Raw genomic sequence first — 21,038 nt, 5'->3', positions numbered from 1 at the left:
CCAGACGTTTCGTCGCAAAGGCATCGGATTTCCACCCCCCCCCCCTTGATCGCCTGCCTATGAGGTGGTGCAGGTGGCGGCAAGGCATAGTATTGCAACGAAGCACGAGTAGACATATTTACTTTTTCGGGTCTCGACGGCTTTTGTGCGTTGCCCTGAAGGCGGTCATTTGCTGGGAAGGGCGAGGCACGAAAACGCAACAGGCTTCTAGAGGCTGTCTGAGATGAGATGGTGATGATGACGCTGGCCAGACACTGCCACAGCCCCCACAGTAGAGCCCAACAGCGGACACTAAGGGCAGAAGAGAGATGGATCCATGATAATTTGACCCTGCCCAGGTGATTCCCTAAGCTAGCCTTTGGTGCTCCCTTCCTCGCCGTCAGTAACGTCAAAGGGGCACCGGCCTTGGAAGACGGGTAGGTCACCAGCTTGTCACACACGAGAGACAGCCAGGGAGCACAATTTGGTGACCCGGCCCCCCCCCCCCCTTCTCTCTAATTTCGACATTGTTTCCTTTCAACCCTATTCAACGACAAGATCGCAATCCCTCATTCTTCTCGTACCTGCGCGAGCCGCTAGCCTTTGACAGGCCAGCCAGGTGCTAAAATAAGAGAAACCGCCGAGCGTGTCGCAATCCAGTTTAGCTGACGGGGACGGCTGACGAGGCCGCACCCCCAGTTCCAAGACGGCGCACGCTCAGCTGCGACCCCCGCCCGTTAATATCGAGGTCAAAATCACAGCCGCTGGCTTCCTCCCCGTCTCTCGTCACGCTCCATCGCCTCTTGTTCATTCATGCTTCATCTCCCCCGCCCTCCCCGCCTGCCCCAGGCCATCACATAGAAGCCCGAACACGACGCCCGCAATGCCGCGTCCGCGCCGGCCGCCTGGTGCTGGCCCGGCGCTCACCATCCTCGCCCTCCTCCTCCTCCCCTCGATCCTCGTGGCCGCTCAGCAGCAGCAACCACTGGGGCAGCAGCCTCATCATGCCCGCAATAGGTCTCCCCGCGCAGAGGCCCGCGTCGAGAATGCACACATCATCCCACCCCACCACGAACCCCCCAGCCAAGAGGGCGCCCGTGTAGCAGCAGGCGCTGAGAAGCGTCGATCGTATAGCTACTCCTCCCTCTTGGGCCAGAATGAGCGCGCCGTAGCAACCAAAGTCTCTACTGCTCCAGCCATCACGGCTGTCAGAGCCCATCCTGGCAAGAACGCAGCCTCGGGAGCCCTCATCCCGAGTGCGCGCTCCTTGCAGGATTGGGAAGTCGAGGACTTTGTTCTCTTGGCGACCGTCGATGGCCATATACACGCACGCGACCGATACAATGGAGAAGAGATCTGGGAGCTGGCCGGAAAGCCCATGTTGCGGACCATCTACAACGTCTCCGAGGGCAAGACCAGCATCCAAGACCAACCCTTTGTCTGGATCGTTGAGCCTAGAGAGGATGGAGCCCTCTACGTGCTCACGCCGGGGCCCTACCCCATCCTCCAGAGCCTGGGTCTGACGGTCAAGCAATTGACTGACATTGCTCCCTACTCTAGCGACGACCCCGATCTTCCCGTCGTATATAACGTGGAAAAGAAGACCTTCATGCTTCTTGTAGACGCCGCCTCGGGTATTGTCAAGCAGAGCTTCAATCCGGGTGGCACTTTCACCAATGATGACAGTTGTGCCCCCGAATCCAAGAACTTCTTCAGGGCTCGAGAGCGAGATTGTCGAGGCATCATCGACATTGGTCAGACGGAATACACCATCACCATACACAACAAGAAGACGAACGAGCATTTATGCACAATCAAGTACGCGGAGTGGAATCCGAACAGTCGAGACAAGGACCTACAGGCACAGTATGTCGAGACCATGGACAAGCAATACGTCTACAGCAGATACAATGGCGAGGTCATCGCGTACGATCACAAACGACCGAGATGGCATCAGCGCCCGCTCTTCAAGCAGCCCTTGCCTTACCCAGTAGCACGAGTTTTCGATGTTGCTAGGCCTACCCACGACGAATCTGCAGAGCCTCCTCTTGTACTGCTCCCACAGCCAGCCGGACCGGCATTCTCTGAGGAGATGGCCAACCGTGTTCTTCTCAACACTACAGACTCTGGAGCCTGGTACGCTCTGTCGGAGGTCAACTATCCGGCCGTGACCGACGGCGCCCCGGACGCTTCGTGCTACATTCACAACGACTTGATCGATTGGGAAGCTCCATATGTGTTGCCAGACCAGAAGAGTCTAGTCGGTGTGCACAAGCTGGACTACCGCGTGGAGCATCATCAATCAAGATTGCGAGCCATCGCCGCTCCTACCTACTATCCAGAGAGGGACCGAGAGGGCCAAGTCGCCTCTATGCCTCCAAAGTCATCCCCGATGGAGCACCAACACGCCACGATCGACCCTCCCCCACAGACATACATGGAATCCCGATCCTTTCCCCGCTACTGGGTCGCTTCTTTTTTGACCTTCATCATCATAGCTAGCTGTGTTGCTTCATACAAACAGCCTAATATTGATCTGTTCAGAAGTTATTGGTCAAAGTATATACAACCAAGTAAGGCCATAAAGCCTCATGCTCCAATTCCTGCTGCCGCACAGTCGGAACCCGAGTCTACCAAAGAAAAAGCGGCTTCCTCGCTAGACTTGGAGGCGCTTGTTCCAGACAAGGCCGCCGCAGACATGGTCGAGAAGCCAGGGGTCGACGCACCCCTTCTGCAGGATGCGAAGGAGAAGAAGGTCACGTTCGATATCCCCGAGGAGGATGACGCCGACCTCTCACCTCTTTCGAGGACAACAACTGCTGACCAGGGCTCACCCGCTGAGGATGACGCGGATACTCTGGAAACAAACCCGAATGCAGAGGCCCAGTCCACAACGAAAGGCCTCGACCACGGCAATCAGGATGGTGCTGTTGCGCCCGGGACCCCAAAGAAGAAGAAGACACACAGGGGAAAGCGTGGCGGCCGAAAGTTGAATAGGAACCAAGTGAGAGACGACGACGAAGTCGGTCGTATCGTTGACGCTGCCAGACAGCTTGAAGTCGGGCCTCATCTGCAGCCTGACGAGGTCTTCATGAATGGCGACGATATACAAGACATCTCCAACATCAAACGCATTGGAAAATTGACCATCGACCAGGACAAACTCCTCGGCAATGGAAGTGGTGGCACTTTCGTTTTCGAAGGAAAGTGGAATGTAAGTTGTCTGGATGATGATTCTCGTGTTTGCCCTAACCTTTGTTATAGGAACGCGAGGTTGCGGTCAAGAGAATGCTGCCCCAGTACTTTGGATTAGCAGAGCAGGAAGTCAAGCTGCTCCAGGAAAGCGATCTACACCCGAACGTGATTCGCTACTTCGACGATGAAAAGGACGAAAATTTCCTTTACATCGCGGTTGAGCTCTGCCAAGCCAGCTTGTTCGACTTGTACAAAGATGGCAGGCCCGGAGAAGAGCTCACCGGGCCTCAGCAACGCTTGGTCAACGACATCAACGCTAATGCCCGACACGCTTTATACCAACTGGCCAACGGACTCAACCATCTGCACAGCCTCCGCATCATCCATCGTGACATCAAGCCACAGAACATCCTCATCGCACACCCCCAGAAAAACAAACTAGGGACACGTCTTGTCATTTCCGATTTTGGGCTTTGCAAGACTCTTCCTGACAACGTCAGCACACTCATTGGTACCACGGGCAATGCGGGTACCGTTGGCTGGAAAGCTCCCGAGCTAATATCACAGCCTAAAGAACTTGCCAACGGCAGCTCAACAGGCATCTCCCGCGACTCCTCCAGCTCTACCGACCCCGTCGCGCAAGGCGTCAAACGAGCCGTTGACATTTTCTCCCTCGGCTGTGTCTTCTTCTACGTTCTGACCAACGGTTGTCACCCCTTCGACGACGACGAAGGCTGGATGCAGATCCGCGAATATAACATCAAGAAGGAAAAGGCCAACCTTAAACAACTTCGCTTGGGGGACGACTCGGAAGAACCATATCATTTGATTCAGTGGATGCTCAAGACAAGACCGGAGGACCGACCCACCGCCGTGCAGGTTATGAACCATCCATTTTTCTGGAGCGACGAGAAACGGCTCACGTTTTTGTGTGATTGTAGTGATCACTGGGAACGTGAGCCGCGCGACCCTCCTTCCGACGATCTCGCCCGCCTCGAAGCTTACAGCTACGAAGTGCTGGATCACAAACGCAACTTCCTAGCGAAACTCGACTACGCGTTCATCAACTCGCTCGGCAAGCAGCGCAAGTATACAGGCGACCGCATGCTGGACTTGCTGAGGGCGCTGAGGAATAAGAAGAACCACTACGAGGATATGGATGAGGCTGTTAAGGCGAAAGTAGGGTCACTGCCTACTGGGTATTTGAGGTATTGGACCACCAAGTTTCCGCAGCTGCTTATGAGTTGTTATGAATGTGTGTTGGATTGTGGGTTGCAGGGGGAGCCTCGGTTCAGGCCGTATTTTGAGGGGCAGACGATGTAGGTTGTATGTATTGGCATAGCATCAGGCGCACTGTATATTCCGGCAACGTTCAGTATCATTATGCAATGCAACCTCATTCTCACGTACGTTCAAATATAATCAAGTGACTTTTAGTATTCTCAGAAAGATGTGCTATGCAACCGTGGTACCGTCAACATCCTCCCCCCAATATGCCCTTGTTCATCCATTCATCCTCACACTACTTCCTCGCCATTCTTAGTCGCCTCCGCATCTTGCTCTTTATCCTGCCGCAACGTACTTGTAGGCACCTCGCTCTCCTGTCCCGCCTTGCGAAACACAGCCTGCATCCAACATCGATACATTTTCAGTCTACGCTGGCGGTTTACCAGCATGCGTCTATCGACGCCTATATGTGCGACTTGGAACACAGGCCGCGGCGTGTGCAGATTCTCAACATCGTCGTTTGACTTCTGCGGCGTGTGGGAGGATTCGGGAGACGTAGGCTCGTGGAGATCGAGGCTTGAGAGTTTGTCTGCGAGGCCTTGTTCGGACGCGCTGTTGCCCTTGCCCGCAGCGGTAGCGACATTGCCCGTCTGCGTATCCCTCTCCTTGCCGCCCCAAATATCCTCCAACTCGTCTTGCTCAAAGAAATAGACGCGCGTGCCATCGCCGCGCACGTAGAAGTTTTCTTCCATGTACCGCCCCTTTTTGAAGCGTACTTGTGCTAGGTCGCCGCGCCCATAGTCGCGGAATAGGACCTGGCCGCCTGGTTTGAGGACTCGCCAGACGTTGCGGACTGCTTGATCCCACTGCTTTGGATTGAGGGCGGAGAAGATGAAGATCATGAGTACCACGTCCACACTGCCCTCTGTCAAGCCTGGTGGCAAGCCGTTGTTTTCCGACTCCGGCGACGACGCCACGTCCCACACATCTGCTTGGATAACCTCAGGGTTGTAGAGTTCATGACCGCGTATTAAATCGACCGCCTTCTTGGAAAAGTCGCACGCGTGGATCTTGAGTCGTTTATTCCGACTCTGCTGTAAAATGGGAAATGCGCTGTTTCCTGCGCCGGCACCGACTTCCAGCACCACGGCCTCGGGCGCATCCTCCTTGCCCAGCTCCTCCAGTATCGGAAATTCCTGCGACAGCCACTTTCTGTTCTTGAAGAAGTTTGTCTTGTTGTTCTTGTAGAATTGGTTCCACCACTTCTCGGGCTGGTCGTTGTAGCGCTTGCGGTCGAAGTCGTTTACGGGCTCGGCGCGTTGCTTCTCGTACTGTTCTTCGGAGAAGGCTTGGTACGTGTCGTCGACGGTGACATGGTCCCAAGCGTTGAACTCGAAGATGTTGTCGCCCTCCTCTAGGACGCGAGATCCAAATGCAAAAGGGTCACTTCGTTTCTGGTTGTTTGAGGCGTCGTGTGAGCGTGATGCTGGATTGCGGACGGGTGCGAAAGAAGCGGGGACGCCGTATGCGTCGTTTTCGGTGGGTTCATTAGAGGTCGGTGGGGGTTGCAGTGGCTGCGATGAGGGTTCTGGGGGTGGAGTAGGTGCCGAAGTGTGAGGTATTGGGTCTACGGTAACTGCGAAGCGCATGTGCTCCATTGCTTTTGATAGTTGCTGCTTTGGCTGTTGTTTCTTTGACACACTGTTGTCAGTCTGGAATCTCGACTCCTCGCTACTGTCTATGTTGTTTGCCATTGTTTCCTCCGGGTTGGTAGCCATTGTCCAAGTCTGGTATATCGAAATCCGCGGACAGAATTATGGAGGGGGAGATCAACTGGAGGGGAAATTTCTCTAATCGATAAGTACTAGAGAGCTAGCACCGAAGAGGCATGGCCAGCCGCTGTCCCATCGAGCCGCAAAGCTTAGCGCGAACCATGCCTGGAGCCTTCATGGGCTCACCAAGTTGTGTTGTTGTATATATATACCTTATGATGATGCCAAGGTGACATTCAAGAATTACCTTCCTTGAACTCCTGCTCCCTCGACACTCAATGGCGACCCTCAAGACGCTACGCCCGCTCCTTCGGTCCTCTACACAGCTTCTCCAACCCTGCATACAGCGACGAACCTTCCTCCCAAACCCCTTCGCCTCCTCGTCAGACTCTCAGTCCCCACCGCAAATCCTCACAGCTAGCCGAACGCTCCCCTACCCCTCAGCGCCCGTATACTCCATTATCGCCGATGTCCCCAGCTACCACACCTTCCTCCCCTACTGCCAACGGAGCGATATAACAAAATGGTCCGCGCCTGATAGCACATACAACCGGCGCTGGCCCAGCGAAGGCGTTCTAACGTCCGGTTTCGGGAACATCACCGAATCTTTTGCATCGAGAGTATACTGCGTACCAGGAAAGATTGTGGAGAGCGTAGGCGGCGCCACAGCGACAAGCCTGAGCAGGGACGAAATCGCGCACCACCTCGCAGAGGCTGAGCCGAGAGGGAACAGCGCAGGAAGCAATGGGCTACTCACGCATCTGAGGAGTAAATGGACGATTGAAGAATTGGCCAAGGATCAGACGCGCGTTTCGCTCGCGGTTGAATTCGCCTTTTCGAGTCCCTTGTATGCGGCGCTGAGTGGTGGTGTTGCGCCCAAGGTTGCAGACTTTATGATTAAAGCTTTTGAGACGAGGGTCCAGGAGCTTTTGGAGAGGGATCCGGATATGGCGGGCGCGAGTTTGGCGGATCTGGATGGGAGTAGGTTGAAGAGGTGAACTTAGGCTTGACTTGACTGTAGTATATTGAGCTGTACACGCCTGCAAAGAGAGTGATTTATAGTCTAGATATATATTCGAGCATTGCTATGGCGTTACGATATATTTCAATCGCGAAGGCTGTAAATATATATACCATATACCAGGGAATGCGTGCAATGCAATGTCAGTTGCCCGTGTAGTCGACTTCTTGATTGGAATGATATATTGAGAATCCGTCTATCGTCTAGTATACTCACTGCAGTGCTCCTAGTAGTTTTCGCGACCCTTGTTCATGCCGTTCTTACTTGCATTCCAAACTTCCCGTGAACGCCAATCAATGCACACCTGAATAATCGACTATTGAAACGTCCCATGGAAATGGGAAATCTCCTAAAATGCGCCATGAAGAAGTTGCCACGGCTTGTACCGATGCTTAGGCATGGTATGGTAGCGAAGACGCCTCGGGCCCGTCTGAACATCTCGCCCCATATACTTCAACTGCTCCGACAGCGTACCCAACTGCGGCACCCAGGGATAAAAACGGTACATGCGTCGGAGAAACCGGGAAAGCTTCTCCACCTCGCGGGACAGGAAGTATGAATCCGGACCGTCGCGGTCGAAACCCCACCGATAGTGGTGGTGGATGCTGTCAAAGGCTTCTAGGACGTCACCCACCTCGTCCGGCATGATGATGCTGAGTTCGGAAAGGCCCTGATTGAGGCTCGGCTATGGTGCTTTGTTAGAAGTTTGATCAAGTGAGCGGAATGGAGGACGGTGTACTATATGGTCCAGTGCACTGCAAAACTCGCAGCAGGGCCTTTTGTTGTAGGCCCACCGAGGTGCTCGCATCGGAAAGGAGTGTGGGTGGTGGTAGAGGTGGTTGTGTGGTACTCCAAAGGGAGCCCCTATACCCGGGGTATACGGGTAGGGGCAATCAAGGTTCCAGGCTATGGCGAGGTCCATTTGTAGAGTTGGGTCTCAGTTCGAAATTTTGAAGAGCTTCAGTTTAACTTGGTGCTGGATTCCAGGCTGCTAAATGAGAACAGACGGTCAGTAGCTAGTGAGGACTAGAGTACTTATACCAACCACTCTACCATTAGCCATGTCGTACAGTTGAAGAAGGCTGATGCTTGCACTACGAGAAGGGTTGCGTGATGATACGAGGCCGACAAGATGTAACCCGCAAACGCTATGGCGGTGAGAAAGAGCAGGTCATCGGCCAAAGTACTCGTCCCTGAATGCTGCGGCTCGGTCTAGTTGAGCAGGTACTCACTGGGCGAGCGTTGGGACTGCGAGCACTAGTGGCGCTAGGCATGTAGGTTAAGCAAACAACTTGATGAAACCCATGGCTTGTGCTACACAGTGACTAGCAGTTGAGTAACGGTGAGCCATGTCCACGCTGCGAAGTGATATAGGGCGGAAGCGTATTGTTTGATTGCCGGGTGGTGTGAGGCGGTTCAAGGCGGTTTAGTGGGTCGAACCTTTATGCTCGGGACACTGTATCAGGCGTGTTGGGCATGTCGGGCATGTCAGGAGGTCAGCTAGTTGGAGAATGGTTCCAACGTCTTTGCACGATTTCCTGCTGTCGATAAGCGCCAATGTCATCCCAATTATCTCATACGGTGCGAGTCAGTGGCAAGTCAAAACATAAGTCGAATCGTCATATCGGCGGAAAGACGGTCAGATGAGATGATTTGGCAGTCGGGTGAAACGGGGTTGCACGTGTGGGACGTGCGCTCGGACGTTTTGTGAGGCTGGAAGGCGCGTGGCGCCAAGAAATCAATTTACGCGTGAACGCGTCGGTCGCGCCTGGAGCTCAAGTTCCGTCTGCAGCTCGGCTCCTTCCTACGCCTCAACACCCACGCCCAGTGCACCTCCCACACACCGCACACCACTATCCACTCTACCTTCCGCAGGTGCTGACAATGGCTCCTACCGTTCTTGGAAAGAGAACTCGCAGCTCGGCCAACGCAGATGCTTCTGGTAAGTGTCGCGAGTCGTCGTTTCTCCGGCAACACGTCCCTAACGCGCTCTACAGATTCAAAGTCAAGCATCGCAACGCGCGCAAAGCGAAGGGCACAATTCGTGATTCTGGATGAAGCCGAAAACGAGAACCCATTCATCACCCCGAAGAAGCAAAATGTGCGCAATGGCGATGCCATGGATGTGGACGAGCCAGGGGAGGAGGATAAGCCGTCTGCGAAGCGTGGGAGGAAAGCAACGACAACCCCATTAAAACATGGCGCACCTGCTGGAGCACGAATCCCACTGTCAACAACAAAAGAGAACTCACCCAAGAAGGCGCTCCCCGAACTACCTGAAAAGTTCGCTCTTACACCGTCGACACCGAGACACCGCGACGCGCTTGCCGCCAAAGTCGCCGTCACGCCAAGGCATAGGCTCATACTCACTGGACGACCATTGACGCCTCGCACGCCGCACACACCAGGCACTCCCCGACACACCGCCCCTACCATCTACAATCAAGCACGCCAGGTCTTCGCGAGGGGGTCTGCGCCCACGGCACTGTTTGGACGCGCAGACGAGAGAAACGAGCTCGAAAGCTTCATTTCGACACGAGTCAAGGGCAAGAAATCCGGATGCATATATGTATCCGGCCCCCCAGGGACCGGAAAGAGCGCATTCGTCGACGAAGTCTGCCGCACAGTCTCAGCAGAGGGTTCAGTCAGGACCGGATACATCAACTGCATGAGCGTCAAGAATGCCGTGGATCTGTACAGGACACTATTGGAAGAGTTTGTCGACATTGCCGAGATTGCAGAGGGCAACGAGATGGAGGCGCTGAAGAAGCTCTTCATGCAGCGCAAGACGCCATATGTTGTTACCCTTGACGAAGTGGACCACCTGCTGGAGCTGGACATCGACCTCCTCTACAACATCTTTGAGTGGTCGCTCCAAAAGTCCTCTGGCCTGGTCTTGGTCGGCATTGCAAATGCGCTCGACTTCACGGATCGGTTTCTTCCTCGTCTCAAGTCCCGTGGTCTGAAGCCTTTCCTCCTCCCATTTCTGCCATACACCGCATCGCAGATATCCTCTGTTATCACATCGAAGCTCGCGAGCCTACTACCAGCTGGATCAGATCAGCTTCCCTTCATCCACCCGACTGCCATCCTCTTTCTCTCGAAGAAGGTCGCTGCACAGTCTGGTGACCTGCGCAAAGCTTTCGATATATGTAGGCGAGCAATCGATCTCATCGAAGCCGACACTCGCGATCAGCATGCGAAGAAGGCTGCGGAGATCACACCATCCCCCACACCCTCTCCATCGAAGATCCCATTGGTCGATAACATCAATCTGTCGTCACCAGCCGTCCGCTCACCAGTAAAGGCGAAGACCCAGAGTGTTCTTGCAGCTTCTCTAGCTTCACTCACCATCGAGACAGCGCCGCGGGCAACAATCGCACACATGGCAAAAATCACCGCCGCAGTGTTCAGCAACGGTACCGTCCAACGTGTACAAAATCTCAACCTCCAGCAAAAGGCAGTCCTCTGCTCTCTTTCAGCCATGGAGAAGAAGAAGCGCGCATCAGCAGCAGACAGTGTCCTAGCAACACCCTCAAGATCTCACAACACCGCCCCAACTATCAAAGAGCTCTTCGAAGCCTACACCGCACTCTGCAAGCGGGAGAACATCCTACACCCGCTTACAAGCACTGAATTTCGCGATATCGTGGGAAGTCTAGAGACACTGTCACTTCTTTCGGCTGTCGAGGGTAAGGGCGGATCTTTAGTTGTTGCAGCTGGTACACCGAGCAGGAGGGGTAGGGGCAATGCCTTCCCTGGTGTTGTCCTTGAAGACCGTCGTGTCGCCAGTGCTGTGGGAGCCAAAGAGCTTTCAGCCGCCCTTACTGGTCCCGGCAGTAGTATCCTAAAGGGCATCTTGGAGGGTGATGACTGAAAGAAAAGGATTGTACAAGTACGACATGTGTTTTAGCGGGTGGACTTTCGTGTTTAGCATATGACTATATGTTGAGGGGGTTTCACGAGATCGGGCATTAGGACAGGCGCCTATTCGAGCGAACATTGGTGTTTTGCATAGCGTGGGTGCATGGGATCATGGTTACACTTTTGCATACAGGAGTGCCTTGCATAGCAAGCGTAGCATAACGGGCATAGCATGGCTTAGAAGCCAATGGAGTCTGTACTGTATAGTACACAATCAATCCTTTATCAACACATATTTTCTTATGGTGACTTTCAATTGTATATGGCCTGGTGCTGTATCTAGTAGCGATGTGAGATGCCTGACAATTGCTTCTGTTCACACCCATAAAGTCAAATCATCATGCAGGAGAAGGAGAGAGGTCCATAAACTTTACAAGTCGCTCTATCTCCAAGTCCCCGCTCCCTCACTTGCGCTTGAAACAAACTCGCAGATGTGATTGTGCACAATCTTCAGGAAACGAGAGAAAGTGCTCAGAGGCATCGTCACCCAGAACAGTGCTTGCCAATTGGCGAAGGTTTTCTCCCATGCGCGTAAAGACTCCGCTTTCGACCCTGTGCATGAAAGTGTGCGAGTCTGAGCCAAAAACCCTCACCCCGAGTGTCATCTCTTGCAATGACGGCAAAGCAGTTGGAGGCAGATCCAGCAGGCTCCGCGTTATGCCAGACATGTACACATGGAAGAGCTCTCCCTGCGTCGAGTTCCCAAATGCGGCTTGGGGCACCGTCAAGTCGAGCTTCCTGACCTGGTGGCCGTTTTGAGGCCCGGGTGCATTACCCTCGATTTGCTTCATCAAGCTGAATCGCTGGTCTATGGACTTTGGTGTCCCCAGCAGTTCCGTCCCCTTGAACATCTCATAGCCTCCCCGGTTCAAAATTGTGATGCGCAGATTATAAGCCAGCGCAGGCGTTAGGAGGCCACGAAAGCTGATGTTTATGGGAGTGTTGTTGGAACTGAAGCTCATGCGCCAGGTACCGTGGGCACGAAGCTGCTCCAGTCCCTCCTCCAAGATCGCCTTGTTGGCACAGAGCCACTGCGGAAGATTCTCGCGTGTGAGGCGATGCTGATCGTATTCGTCGCCTCCGTCATACGACACCGTGAATCTGAATATCTTTGCCGTTTCTTGTGTGGCGTTGGGGAATTCGAGGGCGTAGTACGATATTTGACGGCACTTTGCCTTGAGCACCGGCGTGGCCTTCCATAGGTGATGGTACACCATGTCGCGGAGCTCGCGTGGGAGCTTCAAGAATGTAGAGGAACGCCTTTCGTGTGTTCCATTGCTGTCTTTGTTGACAGGGAATTGAGGCTCGTAGTCGTGTTCGCGTTTCGCGCGCTTGCGTAGCTCTTTGCTTTGCGACATGACTTGTAGAGAAGCTTTTTAAATACTTCTCGAAATGGTGGAGCTTTATTGAAAGAAGATCGAGCCGCTGAGGGTAGAATGAGCTTCGGGAGGAGTGTAAAGATCGATAGCTTGGCTGGCTAGTACGAGTCTGACGTGGGCACAGAGATGAAGATTGAAGCAGGGATGGAGTGTTCTGCCTCTAGAAATTGATTATGAGTAAGAAAGATCATGGAAGTGATGTCATTATTGATAAGCCATCTGGTGGAAGCGATGTGCTCTACTTCAGTGAAAGAGCACAGACGCAATTGACAAGCATTAGTCTCTCACGCCCATTCGAAGTGACTGTGGTACTCATGTGCGCCTTACAATAGAAGTCGTGCTTACTTCGCCGGTCCATCATAGATGTAAGAGGTCATCTGAGCCTTGTAAGCCGATGAGAGAGGGAATTGGGGAAAGGTATACAAAACGGTTGGACTGGACTAACAACTTCAAGTGCCCACTGCTACCAGTGATGGAACTCCATATTGCTCAGCTCAAGCAGTAGCTTCAAGAATATGGGAATATATGGCCCGCCCATAGTTTTTAGTATCCATGCTGAGCTTCCAGTGCCAAATGCGACTTGTTACCATCTCTTTGGGCTAGATGGAGGTCCTGATCTTAGAAAGTGTTAGCTGTCGACAGTTTAGACTAAGAGAACACATTGCAATGCTACAATAGCGTCCGCTGGCGGGGGGGAACTGAGTACCAAGCTCTGTGTCGAGCTAAATGGAAGACAATAATGCAGCTAGCGGGCAGATTTATTTCTTTAGATGAAGGACTTGGACGAAGAGTAATATCTAGAGAGATGGGAATGTATATAGCGCTATTTATTCACCAACATGCTAAAATTGAATCTAATTGTACCTCAACAAACTCAAAGTGTCCTTCAAAACAACACGTCATCTGTTGGAATTGTTCTTGAATTGGTACCAGTGGTGCATGAAGCCTTCGTGTTCCAGATCTTTCCAGTGCTTCTCGAAATAAATGACTTCATGTTGATCTCCAAGAACTGCTCGTCGTATACGCTTGAAACCTGCGTATAAGTTCTGCTGCCTCATATCGTCCATCGTCTGAATGTCGGCTTCATCGTAAACGTAAATAACTAGGTCTCTTAATTGAATCCGTTGGAACAATTCTAAGAACTCGAGGTCCATGTTCGCAAAGCACTCGAACGTGTCTTCATCCGCGTCTTCAGGGAGGTCAAACCAAATATGGAGATCCTGTGGCTTCTCTGAAGCCAGCATATCCGCTGATATATGACGATGGTCGTCAATAAGATTCCGGCAGCTTTGATTGAGACTTCGAGCTCTTTCAGCAAGCGACTCCATTACGAAAGGTTGGCGTGACGTGGGCGCAAGATCTCCAAGCTTTAGGGTTACGAGTTGAGAAGTTGATGGCCCAAAGAGAGTTGAAGATCCAGCGCCTGGCTGGTGGCGCCAGTATGGAAACCAAGTCCATTCTGCTCGCTCATTGAGAGCGAAAATGGCCTCTTTGTGGAACAATTTGTTGATGAACAGCCAAGCTGGAAGGCGATGGCTGCGTTGCTGAATTTGCCCTTTCGTAGATAACGCATTCATCGTTTGGTAACCCACTACGCACCATTTTCCGCGATACAATACGGCCAGGTCTGGATAATCATACCACAAGAAGTGGTAGACAAGATCACGTAGTTCGCGGGGAAGTTCGAAGAATTTAGGCGTATGCTGTGTCTCTACGATGCACTCCAATGTCGGCTCCATGCTTGATCGTGTGTTGTCGACCGGGGAGGATCTCAGGAATACATCGAAAGCTTCAGCAGTATTGAGTCTGCTAATTCTGTGAATTGCACTGGATGCCGATGTTTGAGGGGTAAGCATTCGCTTAGTTCATGTCAGCACTAACCCGGAGTGACGTTGTCCCAATTTCTCTTGCCACCTGTACCTCCTCCACAACAGCGTTTGCGATCGTTCTGCGAACATCTGGGGGCAAAACTCTTATGAGAATATCAGGCCTTTGAGTTGATACTCTTTTCAAGGTCTAGCGCCAGGGTTGTCTTGAACATGCCATGTAGATCAACCACACATGGTCGAGGGTTTTAATCGTACCGACACCCTACCTCTGGCATCACGTATATGTACCAGAAAATAGACCAGGTATAACCATATCGAAACTTATACATTAGTTTATTACGACGAACCTAGGGAATGTACTGGGTCGGCATTGATGAGTGCCAGGGGCGTAGTATTGCCATAGAATGAGAAGATCACTAACAGCAGATATGCTAGTGATACAATCTCACAAGACGTCGAAGTTTAGGTCTCCGTGCTTGAGAAGATGTGCGCAATCAACCGTGATAGTGGCGCGTTAGCGACTATCTCGTCACCTCTCTTTTTCAATTCCGCACCAAAGGAACAACACCCTCACACAACTACCCTTGAATCTCGCCTTCTTCAAGAAGAGTATCGCTACATGATGTTAGAGTACGCTTAGATATGAACATCATGGAGACTTACGCAGACTCATCGATTTCACCGTCTTCAAGCTCCTCGCTCAACTTCGGCTTCTTCAGCGCGGGACCCAAAGCTGGTGATGCCTTCCGCTTTAGGCTAACAACGCCACTGTTGGCAGGACTGGTAGCTTTTATCGACTTATTGGAAGAGCTGCCTACGGGCGATGTTGCGTGCTTTAGGGTACTTTCAAGACCATCGTCCATCATCCGTTTCCTGATTGCGGCGCCAATCGGTTCATTGATCCTGTGACCGTTTGTAAGAGGTTTTCGACTTGAATGGAGGTTTGACTTACGATGCCTTCTTGCGGTTTACAGCGGCGACTTTGTCTGTTGCCAACATTTCACCGACCACAGGGGTGGCAACAGGTAAGTCTGCGGAAGTATTCGTATCTTCATCTGAGCTCTCATTGATTTTGGGTTCATTTGCTTTTGATGTTGAATTTGCGTCGATCCTGTCATCGTTAGTATAAGCTATAGGATTCGGTAGGTGCATACTTTCGATGCCTTGCGCTCAGTACTAGCGGCGATGTTCTCTACAGTCAGGTCACCTGGCTGCCCTACAGAAGTAGTAGGCGCATATGCTGAAGGCCCAGCTTGAGCGGGCGGTCGTTCAATACCATCATCGCCAGGAACCTCACCAGGCTCAGTACCGAAAGAACCAGCATCATCGTTAGTGTCGTTGTCGGGGGGCGGGTCTCGCATATTGTACGTCCTACCATCGTGTGTGTGGAGCAAGAAGGTAACTTTATGATCGCCCTTCTTCTTGTTTTTCATCTTGCCTTTGCTCTTGTCCTGCTTGTTCTGCTGCTGTCGCCCATGGTTCTTTTTCGCCACCCGCGTCTCGTGCTTCGGTTTCTTCTGAGCTTGCCAGTCATTTTGATCTCGGGTTCTGAGCGCATCGTACGCCAGCTCCATATCCGCCGGCCTCGTCACGTTCCGTTGCTCGAGTAACCCCCATGTTCGCCCCAACAACTTCCGCGTTTCAAGTAGCTCGTCTCGCATCTCATTCAGAGCATCCTCTATAACCGCTTGCTTCTTCGTCAGTTCACCAGACTTGCGAAGTGCGTCTTTAGCATTCTGAACGGCTTTGCGTAGGTAGACATTGATGCGGCTGATGCGATAGGCCTCTTGAGCGATCTCAGAGACGGAGGCACCAGCATCAATACGAGCTTTGAGCCGTGCGGTATCATTGTCGTCAGACATCGGGGCGGTGGACGTTGGTGTAGGAGTGGTTCGGGGTTGGGTACAATTCGCTAGGGCCGAGTAGCTTCGAAAGTTGAAAAAAGAGTGAAAATTGAGGATATGACGGGTTTAACGAAATATCGCGTGTTCTGGGTCTGAGGAAGTGGGAAGTACTTGAGTGGTGTAGTAACCTGCGTCTTAGGGTGGCGGGTGCGTGTTTTTACTTTCACATTCACTTCCACTCTGCAACATCATTCTCTTGTTCAATTTTGATCGCTCTTAGGGCTAAGCGCCATCAACGGAGAAAGCTAGGTCTATAACGCTCGCTAATGTAGTTACACTCGTGTCAAGAATTTGCGACGGTATGTTCCCCCCCTAGGGCCGTACCTAAGCCTATGATTCACTATGCACATTGAACTCCAATAAAGCATTTTCAAGGCCCAGAACAGAAATCCTGATAATATTGTCTTATGTTTCATACTGCGTGGAGATATCTGAGGCATAAAAGAAGACTGTGGTCATAGGAGGTGCAAGTACGAATGCGGGGGAGTATGTAAGGTAACACCCAAAGTGATACAAAGTGAAATGGATGTTATGTTCAATTCAGATCGTAGACCTGCTGTAATCTTGATAGTTATTTCCTCTTATCCAGTCCCAACTAACAGATTACCGATCACCCAAAGTTCACTCGACTTATCATGACTAGCATTCATCGTCCAGAGACAAATGGATAAAAATATGTGTAGTGCGACACTCCGGGCTTTACGGTACCATTTAGTTGTACATTGACGAGTAGAGGATTTCCAGTTGGCGACCGTCTCGAAGCCTATCCTGGAAGAATCAATGTAATCACAAACATCTCCGCACTCAAAGTACTTTCACAGGACCAGCGATAACTCAGCTAGGGCGTAGGCGCTTTGGAAAACCTCAAATGTATGTCGCCGTGTTGTTGTTACGGGGTGTGGCGCATCTAGCGCGTGGCGCAGACCGCCCGTCTCCCGAGGTCATTCATCTGTCACGTCTCAATTGCCGCGTCGTCGTCTATTGAGGATGTCGTTCTTCTAACTAATGCCCCAACTATGTCTTTGCTCTCACCCTGGGCCTGCTCGATTGCCGTTCACGACTGGAACGAACAGATGCAAACTTTTAGGTGTGCAGGCGTGAGCCGATCTCAGTTGGTGCCTAAGAGGATTGTCAGTTGGTGCCTACAGCGGCGTGACTCTGAACCTTCGCAAGCACCATAATCTCACCATACTTTCGTATAGCGAGGGCTGAAGAATAGCGCCAAAAGGGCGCTATGACTCTTCGCAAATACGAGGCCAATGATATATATTCCCCTCGCATGAGGTGAGATGTTTCTCACAATACGCAATCATGACATCGGACGCTACCTCCGAGGTCTATGACCTCCTCATCCTAGTTGATGCGACGTACTCCATGTCCAGCTATCTCGAATCGCTCAAAACCTCGCTCCCTAAGATCATCGCCATCTCCAACCTAACCAACAGCTTCGAACGAATTGGTCTACTCGCCTATCGCGACTACAGCGAGGCCTATCGCGACAAACATGGTTTGTTAGAGTGGAGCGGCTGGTACAACCATGACAATTTGCATACCGTAGGAGCTGTCAGTGCCGATATACTTAGGGCCAAGGCTGCGGGCCTTGAGCCTAGCGGCGGAGGCGACTTCCCTGAGGCGACTAAGACAGGCCTTGCGCGCGCATATTCTTTAATGCGTGTAGATGCGACGACTATCATCTTGCTGTACACCGATGCGCCGCCTCAATGCTGGATGGTAGCCGACAAGGGTCGAGGAAGCAACTACTACGCCGAGCAAACCGCTTTGAACACTCCTATTTCTTATGACGGATTCGGCCTTTACTTTGCCGACTGGGTGTCTGCATCCAAGCGGCTACATGAAGGCCCACGCAAAGCCCATGTTTTTTGCTTTCTCGATGAAGAGCTCGCAAACCGTCCGAAAAATTCTGGATACTACACGTATATCAGCACCATCACACGAGGTGCATGTCTATCTCTAACTGATGTGGAGCCACATAGCATTGCGCAAGTTACTGTGGATGTGTTGTTGGCTTGGATGGGTAGCGAGAAGGTGGGTGTTGAGAAGAACACAATGCCAGCAAAGTTGATCCGGTATAAGAATGGTGACAACATCAAGAAGATCAAGGACGAAAAAGATCCAGTCGCAAACTCATACTTCTGGGCGCACAATCCAGTCAATATCTGGAATAGTTTGCTGAAGGTTCAAGAAGAGACAAAGGTCAAAGAGCAGTTGCAAACCAATCTTACAGAAGTGACGGTCGATTCAGAGGTCTTGAAGCAGTATTTGCCTAAGAAGAAGACACCAGTCAGCGACTTTGCGCAACGGTATGCGAAGGACGAAGACTATAAGAAGATGGTCGTGGAGCAACTGAAGACTATCATCGAGACGGATGTGACATCCATGTCGCTGAATCCAGTGTTTGGCGCCCTCTGGCGTGCTGTGTGTAATGACCGCGAAAACCCCGCCCGCGACGAGCTTATCACAGCATTTGGGCTCCATGTTGACAGGATTGCGAACGCACAGGAAAAGATGCGAACGAAAATTTGGCTTGAGGAGTCATACGACTACGCCACTGAGATCTTGGTGTCGCTAGAGGCTGTTTCAGAAGACCAGCGCTTTCCATGCGTGTATCTCGACCCAACTATTGAATTCAGACAGGCGAGGAAGAAGGGGGAGGAGGAACAGGAAGATATAGACGAAGATAGTCGTCCAGTCACCGCTTTTCGGCGCGATGAACTTCTCGAGATTGGTCGCTCATGCGACGGACGCATCCTTCGTCGCCTTGGGAAGGTCCTCACACGAATCACGTTCGTTAAATCCGCGGCCGATCTTCCAGCGCACATAGCGGCAACAACAGATGCAGAGGTTCCCAAAATTCCCCTCGTCCTCGCATCTAAGGAGCACGGGTGGAAGTTTTGGAAGATACTACTGCACATTGTGCTTCCAGGAACGATGCTTGCTGCACGTCCAGCTACAGTGTTGGCTGCATTAGCTATTAGGATTGGACTGAAACCTCTCTTTACATCTGCGTGCGCCGCCATGATGTTCTGGCGCGACAAGTGGAACAACGTTGAAGTTCCGGAGACGTGGAACTCGAGCTGTTTGGGTCTCCTGCTCGATGCGGATGCTGAATATCGGAAGCAGAAGAAGAGTCACGATGAAGAGAAGGCAGACGATGGCAATGCTCTATTGCTCAACACTGATCGCGCGCTTTTCACTAAACTAGTCACCTACCAACACACTGGAGCCAACCTACTCACCACTCTAAGGGCTGAAATTGGATGGACGCCAGAGAAGACACAGATGCCTGTTGGGCCAGTGGTAGTTTGCCGCGGATGTGGCTTTCCACGTTCAATCACAATCATGACGGAGAAGTCGGGCGGTCGGTGTGGCCTCTGCGTGATCGACAATTGGACTGACACCGAGCACAAGAAACGATCTATCGAAGCTCACGTTACGAAGGACGACAACGAAGCTTCGAGTGCTACCTGGCTTGAATGTAGCGTGCGAACCTGCCGAGCACAGTACGTATGCTACAACCCCGGTGAGCTCAACGTCCGTCCGAAGTGTCATCACTGTCGTTTACAGAGCGGCATGCCCGATCACAAGCGAAACACCGATCCCGCGCCCACTCTAGAGTGTAAGAAGTGCTTGAGCAAAACTATCTGGCCTAATGAATGGAGCGCAATGGCTCCAACGCCCTTCAATTGTACTGCATGCATTAACGGCCGCAAAACTATTGTCACTGTCAATACCAACGCCGAGCAGATCTGCAAGGAAAACGGGCAATTGTGGCTTCTCCGCAACGATAACGGTGTGATCAAAGAACCTTTCAAGCGCAGTCTCTTCAATACTGTCTCTACCTTAGGACTCGACTCCATCTTCACAAATGTTGAAGTTTTTCCAGCTCTCCACCCCGAACCCACCCTGACCCTACGGGGCAAGCAGATCCGAAACCAACACGCTCTTAAGACAGAGCTGCTTTCATGGATCGAGCGCCGCACAGCCGAAAGATCTCTTTGTAGTCTTTGCTTCGACATATTTCCCAAGAGGCGCCTGCTACCTGCATGTCGACGCCGCGGCTGCTACCAGCACATTTGTGAAGGCTGTTTGAACGGCTGGTATGGTCTCAATAACGCTGGAAGCATCATCAACACATCAGCATTGTTCTGCCCATTCTGTCGCCGACCACCGGCTGCACGTACACTCGCTACATATGGTATGGGCATCCATGCCGTCGGTGATTTGGGAGTTGCGGTTGAAGAGAGAGGACAGTGGATCCATGCATGGTGCTACGACTGCGGCAAAGCAAGGCGGTATATGGAGCGCGAGTGCGTGCGAGGTGTCCCCGATGCTGTTCAAGAATGGAAGTGCGAAGTGTGTAGCCAATCTGCTCTCGAACGCGCTCGCGTCGCCGAAGATGAAGCGCGTCAAGCGCTGGCCCTTGCGACTGGTCTTGATGCTCAAGGACAATATGAGGCGCGTACAGAAGCGCAGCAACGATTGCGACAAGCCCAACGACTGCGAAAAGAGCTTGAGTGTCCTGCAAAAGAGTGCCCGGGGTGCAAGACGCCGACGCAGAAGACATATGGCTGCGATCATATAACATGTACCTTTAAGGGGTGTAAGACGCATTGGTGTTGGAGCTGTGGGAAGGGGTTTGATTCTGGAAGTATTTATGCGCATATGAGTGAGGAACATGGCGGTATGTATGCAGGTGGAGGAGAGTTAGGCTTTGAGAGTGAGGACGAGGACGAGGATATGGAAGATGAGGAGTGGTACAACTGATTCTTTAAGAATAGAGACGAGAA

The 21,038-nt window shown here is 52.0% G+C and overlaps 9 protein-coding genes across 9 annotated transcripts; 4 read left to right on the top strand and 5 right to left on the bottom strand.

The window, feature by feature from the left end:
- Window positions 1–732: 732 nt before the first annotated feature.
- Window positions 733–4,539, top strand: K460DRAFT_366469 (uncharacterized protein). The gene is made up of 2 exons (XM_040933383.1): window positions 733–3,193; window positions 3,244–4,539. Exons 1-2 carry the CDS (start codon window positions 863–865, stop codon window positions 4,495–4,497), a joined length of 3,585 nt encoding a protein of 1,194 aa, XP_040788186.1. The 5' UTR covers window positions 733–862; the 3' UTR covers window positions 4,498–4,539.
- Window positions 4,321–6,206, bottom strand: K460DRAFT_366467 (S-adenosyl-L-methionine-dependent methyltransferase). Its single transcript, XM_040933382.1, has one exon. It carries the CDS (start codon window positions 6,177–6,179, stop codon window positions 4,692–4,694), a length of 1,488 nt encoding a protein of 495 aa, XP_040788185.1. The 5' UTR covers window positions 6,180–6,206; the 3' UTR covers window positions 4,321–4,691.
- Window positions 6,207–6,451: 245 nt separating this feature from the next.
- On the top strand, window positions 6,452–7,171 carry K460DRAFT_286242 (uncharacterized protein; the record flags this gene model as incomplete). Its single annotated transcript, XM_040928870.1, has 1 exon — window positions 6,452–7,171. The coding sequence occupies one exon, from the start codon at window positions 6,452–6,454 to the stop codon at window positions 7,169–7,171; it is 720 nt and encodes a 239-aa protein (XP_040788184.1).
- A 372-nt stretch (window positions 7,172–7,543) lies between these two features.
- K460DRAFT_284583 (uncharacterized protein) lies at window positions 7,544–8,116 on the bottom strand (the record flags this gene model as incomplete). Its single annotated transcript, XM_040928748.1, has 2 exons — window positions 7,544–7,879; window positions 7,934–8,116. 2 exons carry the CDS (start codon window positions 8,114–8,116, stop codon window positions 7,544–7,546), a joined length of 519 nt encoding a protein of 172 aa, XP_040788183.1.
- An 896-nt stretch (window positions 8,117–9,012) lies between these two features.
- Window positions 9,013–11,350, top strand: K460DRAFT_312191 (cell division control protein Cdc6). Its single transcript, XM_040930208.1, has 2 exons — window positions 9,013–9,136; window positions 9,192–11,350. Exons 1-2 carry the CDS (start codon window positions 9,079–9,081, stop codon window positions 11,069–11,071), a joined length of 1,938 nt encoding a protein of 645 aa, XP_040788182.1. The 5' UTR covers window positions 9,013–9,078; the 3' UTR covers window positions 11,072–11,350.
- A 172-nt stretch (window positions 11,351–11,522) lies between these two features.
- K460DRAFT_355415 (uncharacterized protein) lies at window positions 11,523–12,476 on the bottom strand (the record flags this gene model as incomplete). The annotated part of the gene is made up of 1 exon (XM_040931880.1): window positions 11,523–12,476. The coding sequence occupies one exon, from the start codon at window positions 12,474–12,476 to the stop codon at window positions 11,523–11,525; it is 954 nt and encodes a 317-aa protein (XP_040788181.1).
- A 1,112-nt stretch (window positions 12,477–13,588) lies between these two features.
- K460DRAFT_258971 (uncharacterized protein) lies at window positions 13,589–14,188 on the bottom strand (the record flags this gene model as incomplete). The annotated part of the gene is made up of 1 exon (XM_040927444.1): window positions 13,589–14,188. A coding segment is annotated over one exon (600 nt), but the record flags the coding sequence as incomplete, so codon positions are not given.
- A 716-nt stretch (window positions 14,189–14,904) lies between these two features.
- On the bottom strand, window positions 14,905–16,245 carry K460DRAFT_430528 (uncharacterized protein; the record flags this gene model as incomplete). Its single annotated transcript, XM_040938325.1, has 4 exons — window positions 15,534–16,245; window positions 15,279–15,456; window positions 14,990–15,229; window positions 14,905–14,941 (listed from the first exon to the last, which is right to left on the bottom strand). The coding sequence occupies exons 1-4, from the start codon at window positions 16,186–16,188 to the stop codon at window positions 14,905–14,907; spliced, it is 1,110 nt and encodes a 369-aa protein (XP_040788179.1). The 5' UTR covers window positions 16,189–16,245.
- Window positions 16,246–17,541: 1,296 nt separating this feature from the next.
- Window positions 17,542–21,015, top strand: K460DRAFT_286397 (uncharacterized protein; the record flags this gene model as incomplete). Its single annotated transcript, XM_040928881.1, has 3 exons — window positions 17,542–18,415; window positions 18,479–20,637; window positions 20,767–21,015. The coding sequence occupies 3 exons, from the start codon at window positions 17,542–17,544 to the stop codon at window positions 21,013–21,015; spliced, it is 3,282 nt and encodes a 1,093-aa protein (XP_040788178.1).
- Window positions 21,016–21,038: the final 23 nt, after the last annotated feature.

The sequence above is a fragment of the Cucurbitaria berberidis genome, assembly GCF_010015615.1.
Source record: "Cucurbitaria berberidis CBS 394.84 unplaced genomic scaffold K460scaffold_3, whole genome shotgun sequence".
Classification (NCBI taxonomy): domain Eukaryota; kingdom Fungi; phylum Ascomycota; class Dothideomycetes; order Pleosporales; family Cucurbitariaceae; genus Cucurbitaria; species Cucurbitaria berberidis.
Note: the sequence above shows the minus strand (reverse complement) of the source record. Positions and strands in the feature narration are given on the sequence as shown.

Bases quoted from the DNA above. Each gene is read 5' to 3' on its own strand.
- K460DRAFT_366467 (XM_040933382.1), bottom strand. From the start codon at position 6,179: ATGGCTACCAACCCGGAGGAAACAATGGCAAACAACATAGACAGTAGC.
- K460DRAFT_366469 (XM_040933383.1), top strand. From the start codon at position 863: ATGCCGCGTCCGCGCCGGCCGCCTGGTGCTGGCCCGGCGCTCACCATC. The intron at 3,194-3,243 runs GTAAGTTGTCTG...CCTTTGTTATAG, and splicing joins TTTTCGAAGGAAAGTGGAAT to GAACGCGAGGTTGCGGTCAA.
- K460DRAFT_312191 (XM_040930208.1), top strand. From the start codon at position 9,079: ATGGCTCCTACCGTTCTTGGAAAGAGAACTCGCAGCTCGGCCAACGCA. The intron at 9,137-9,191 runs GTAAGTGTCGCG...CGCGCTCTACAG, and splicing joins GGCCAACGCAGATGCTTCTG to ATTCAAAGTCAAGCATCGCA.